General features: G+C 32.5%; 1 protein-coding gene across 1 annotated transcript; it reads right to left on the reverse strand.

The window, feature by feature from the left end:
- Window positions 1-3,421: 3,421 nt before the first annotated feature.
- On the reverse strand, window positions 3,422-4,447 carry LOC131029273 (uncharacterized). The gene is made up of 3 exons (XM_057959698.2): window positions 4,231-4,447; window positions 3,941-4,008; window positions 3,422-3,755 (listed from the first exon to the last, which is right to left on the reverse strand). The coding sequence occupies exons 1-3, from the start codon at window positions 4,394-4,396 to the stop codon at window positions 3,681-3,683; spliced, it is 309 nt and encodes a 102-aa protein (XP_057815681.1). The 5' UTR covers window positions 4,397-4,447; the 3' UTR covers window positions 3,422-3,680.
- Between the last annotated feature and the right edge of the window lie 1,092 nt (window positions 4,448-5,539).

Raw genomic sequence — 5,539 nt, forward strand, 5'->3', positions numbered from 1 at the left:
CATTAAGTTTAAGGAATCCAAAAAAAATTCATCAATCCTAGGAAGAAAAATATGCTACAGAGAATCTTTATGAAGACTATTGTGTCTAGAGTTTTGCAGACTAAATAGAAAGCATTCAAGATAGTCTTCTAATGATCCATCTTTCTTTTAGGTCATCCAAAAGAAATCATCCCAACACATGTGTCCTCCCCTATAGTAGTATTTATGCTTCTTCAATAATTTTTTCTTCATACTATCCCAATCATTCACTGCTTCTCTCTGCAAGTTCATTAACCATCTAAAGGCAACATCTTTTAGAGTAATGCTAGGAGATTTCCACAATCCATACTATATTCTCTTAATTTTTTTTTTGGTTGTAAGGAAAAATTTCAATACATAGGCATCTATAGTGTAGTAATAACTAGGACATAGGACATCAAATTCAAAGAGAAAAGTGTTTGGGTCCTCAGTAATAAGCCCATGGAAATTAGAAAGAGTTTATGGTAGAGTTATCTTGAGAGAACTATTCCTCTCTTGTCGAACAATAGAAAAATGGAAATTTAGAGTTTCTTCATCTTTATTAGCATTATGATTACATCCCCCATTATACATCTGGCTGGATAATTGTGTGGAGTTGAGTGATGGGATGGATTAATATAGATCCTACTAAAGATGCTGGTGAAGATTATGGGGAATAGTATTGGATTTCTATTAGAGTTGCCTGAAAGGTTTGAGTATCAATAAAGTGAAGGAATCTTCCACAAGAGTCCCTCCTTCTATGCAGGCAAAATATAAGTCCCTTATTCCGACTTGCACTTGCAAATGGTTAGTAAATTTGTGGTGTTTTCTTAAAATTTAAAAGTCCTATGAATAGAAAACAACAATTCTTATTTTTGAGAAAACATGAAAAACTTCTAAAAACCCTTGATAATATCATAACTTGACACCATCCCAACAATGATGCCAAAAATGTTGAGTCTTATAATTTCAATTAAGATTGGAATATGGTTTCAAAACTCAGGGATACTTGTCTATGTTGAGCAATCAATCATGGGTTAAAAGACTAAATTTACTTTATCAACGAAAGGTCCTACAACTTGAAATGGTGCAACACTATATGTGCATTACAATCCTAACTAAGGTTGTTATCCTACATTAATTGAACAAACTACAATAAAGGAAAAAGCTGGAAAATAACCACTAATGATAATTGAAATTGAAATATCAAGGAATGAACTAGAGCAGTGTAAGGTAAAAATTATTCTCTAACAACCCAGTTTACAAAATAGAGAAAGAAATGATTTAATTCACATTGAAATAACTTGCATTAACCACTATCAACACACTATCCTAATACTACAAGAACAATGGGTGATAAAATTGTTACACTACTGAAGTTCAAAAAGATTAATCTAATGCTAGATATCTAAAACAATACTTAGAAAAATCACACTAATTCTATGAGTAGATTTACCTCAAGTGTCCCCCCTTGGGTAAACACTCATCACAGATTCACACAATATCCTATTTAGTCCATTTCTTGATCTTCTCTCAAGTTATGATCAAATTATCCCTTCATCCTCATGTAATGGTCCCAATCTATTTCAAAATCCCAATATCCCTCTTAGTCCCCCTCATAAAACTAATCCTCCTCAAGAGGCCATCACCCATATCAAAGTTATTCATGAACACCATACTTTTCAAATGGTTTCTTCCACTTTAATCAAATCAAGTTTACTTCATGAGGCTATCATTCCTTCCATATCATATCCCCCTCAAAATGGTGTTGCATCTTGTTTTAAATGCAACAATTATTCCATTAGTAAACTTATTTGCAAAAACATGATTTATCAAGGCAAAGGGTTAGGCCTCCATGGACAAGGTTTATTATAGCACCTTCATATCAAATGAAATCCCAATTATCATGGCCTTGGCTACATGGCTCATTCTCAATATGTTGGCATCCCTACTAACTCCCAAATCCCTCCATCTACATCTAGACATTCACATTACCCTTCCTCCAAATTCATTTTGGGTCCCTATGTCCCAAAGTGTAGTCCTTCATACCTTCCATCCATATTGGGTCCTTATATCCCTCCACTGATTACACCCATCACCCCTATTTCAAAATCCTTTCATCCTATCCCAATTCAAGGTCAACGAAGGCACACATCCTTGAAGTCCTTCCAAAATCCTACATAGATTAACTCATCCATAAGACCTCCACATTATTACTCTCCATCCACCAATCCGATTGCTCTTGGAAGCAATCTGGATGTCACTAACAAAATGCATAATGTCAACAATCCACATACACTAATATTAAAAATCCCACAATATTATTTATGCTAAGCTCTAATTTTTTTTCCATAAATTTAAAAATTAAGACCACCATAAATTTCAACAAAGAAGTATAAAATTTAGATTCTAAAATAAAAATTAAAACAAAATAATATGAATACTTAAAAAAATAAGGGATGACCCTGCAACATGATGATAAGTCACAAACAAGTTCAAAATTCATTCCTTTCATCCCTACAAGTGCCCATGAGAAGGTAGATGTTGGCAACAACATGGATTGCAGGGTGTAGAACATTGCTGAAAGTGGAAATAGGGTGTTGCTTATAGAGGTGGTGGATGATGGATGGGAGATATAAGGAGATGCATTAGATCAAGATGGTGGTATGTGTGGAAGACACTTGCTCATTGATGACGAAGAGATAAGGTGAAGCCTATGTGCGGTGATAGAGAGAGAACACAACACTTGTGGGAGACAAAGGAGATATAACGGTGAATTGCCATGCACACACAACAATGTGATAAGGTGGAGATCCAAGAGCGTTGAATGGTAAAACCATCTTTGAGGATGAAGTCCATAAAAAAATGCGGCCTCATTGATTCATATCTCCACCAAAAGCGTAAAAATGATTAACTTCGAACCCTCATTGATTAAAAAAAAAATCAATACTATAAAGTTTACATTTAATGATAGAATTAATTTGAAAGATTGATATTTATATCAAATATAAATCTCTAAATAAAAAAAATGGTTTTAATGCATCTCTTAGCATTTTTTTTAATATAATTATATAACTATTAACTTTATTCAAAGTTTTACAAATTAAATAATATTCAATTCAAAATCAAAAAATACTTTTTCTCTAGATCCTTTCATGTGAATACAAATACAAAACTATGCAAAAATGCATCATATTATCAAATTTTAAAAATAAAATTAAAATAAAAGAAGCAATATTTACCTATTGCAATCATTTTTCTTTTTCTTAAAATAAGAAAAAAAATTAATCTGTTTTTAAAAACAATGATTTTACACTACAATTTTTTTTCTTCAAGCTGTTAGTTTTTCATACACAGATAAGAAAGCCCATTGTCATTATAGAATTACAATTTATGTATAAACATAATAATAATAAAAATCAAAGACACAAATTATATACGACATTTTATTTTTAAGAACTTTATATCAGTCCAGAATAACTAGAACTTCTAAAAGCTACAAACACATTTAGATGCATCTCTTATGATTATGGGACCAGATCCTCTATTATATCACCAGGTTCTTTGACTGAGAACCAAACACTTTCTTATTTATAAATACATTGAAATACATCTGATCACTGTACTCTTATAATGATGGGACCAGATCCTCTATTATTTCACCAGGTTCTGCCATGCTCTCCTCACTTTCCTTTTTCCCCATCGTGTTGGGGAGGCTTTCCTTTACTAGCATGTGCTGTAGGACCCGATTTAGATTCCTGCACGTTCATATCCAAAAAAATAACCAAGTTCTAACTAAGATTGAGTTTTGCCACAAAATCCTTTCAAAAATTTTTTATCGCCACATTAGTGCAGACCAACGACAATGAATTCTTTCCCTTTGTTGGCTTACTAATTGATTCTACAAAGCAAAGAAACATTTACAGTATGGAGAAATACGTACAGTAGAAAACTTTTGAGTTTCTCCTTTGGTGGAACTACTGGGAGTTTTCACCACTGGAATAGCATCTTCTGACAGAGTAGAGCCCAAATCAAATAACACAAGATCAAAAGCCATATAAATGATGTGTTAAACAGAACTGTTACAGAGGTAGTTCCTTCCTCAGGCTCACATACATCATTAGAATGTTTCATATCATTTTTATTCTTTATTCTCATATAACTGATTGTAATCTAAAAAGTAAATTAATACCCACTACTAAAATATATCACGTTGATACGATGAAAAATTACCCAATTTCAGATTTTCCTTGGTGTCTGAGGTCTGAGAAAACTTATTATTCTCTCCCTTTGAAACTGCTTGTACATATCTCTTTTGAATAACAATTGCACTTCTCCAAGCAGTAGCTGGATTAGTGTTGAAGAACCTTTGCATCCACATATTCCACACGATACTCATCGATCACAAGTACTTGTGTTTTTTGCTTCTTCTTGTTCTTGCAATTGCCTGACTTAATCCTTTATATTATTACTTACCAGGAATCTTTGTACAGTGGACGTGCTAATTCATGTGCGCACTAAGCCCTCCTCAAAAGTAATGTTCGTACGCAATATTATTTTGGCAATAATATTGCCCATAAATAATATAGATAATGCCATTTAAATGTTTACATTGGTATGTTGCTTCTTCTTGTTCTTGCAATTGCCTGACTTAATCCTTTATATTATTACTTACCAGGAATCTTTGTACAGTGGACGTGCTAATTCATGTGCGCACTAAGCCATCTCAAAAGTAATGTGTGTAAGCACTCTTTGGATTTTTCTTGGAAATTATATCGCCCATCAATTCTACAGAGATTCCATGTCTGCGTTGGATATAATACTTTTCAAATCATTAATAAGTTAGATTTAATTTTAATTAGAAAAAGATAGAGAATAATTGATCCCAATCATTAAGACCACAAACAAAGACCTCATACAGTTGAAAGGATCACGATAAATCAGAGCACATGTTTTCATTACAAAGTACATTAATATTCTGCTCCTACTTTTCCTTTGAATGGAACCACTTTTGGTTTCTTATCTACAAATAATCTTTACCAGTGTGGCAACCCTCACCAATCTCAATTTGGTTTAAAAGTATTATACGGATATTTACAGCTTTACATAATTTCTTTTAGACAAAAATACCTTTTACTACTCTACAGGCTAGTTACAAATAGAATTTGGCATTCCTTACATTTCATTACAATTAGAATTTGACATTCCTTACATTTCACTACATGAAGCTTTGAAGAGTAAAATATGTCCAACAAAACATTAAATTCTTAAAGGATTTTAATTAAAAAATATTAATGAAATAAAATAAAAATATTAATGAAATAATGCGATTATAGTTAAAATGGAACACATATAGAATGAGGTATATATACATACATTCAACTAAAAAATTAGGGCATTCTAACTGAAGAGGATAAAGCAGAAGAAAGAATAGACATTTAGCTTGCCAAAAAGGAAAACGACAAAGCCAAGACGGATGGTGGGTATGGTCACATCGTGGGGACCAAAATGTCCTTATATTTTTCAGCTTGTCAGGCTTGGA

This window comes from Cryptomeria japonica, chromosome 10 (genome assembly GCF_030272615.1).
Source record: "Cryptomeria japonica chromosome 10, Sugi_1.0, whole genome shotgun sequence".
NCBI lineage: Eukaryota > Viridiplantae > Streptophyta > Pinopsida > Cupressales > Cupressaceae > Cryptomeria > Cryptomeria japonica.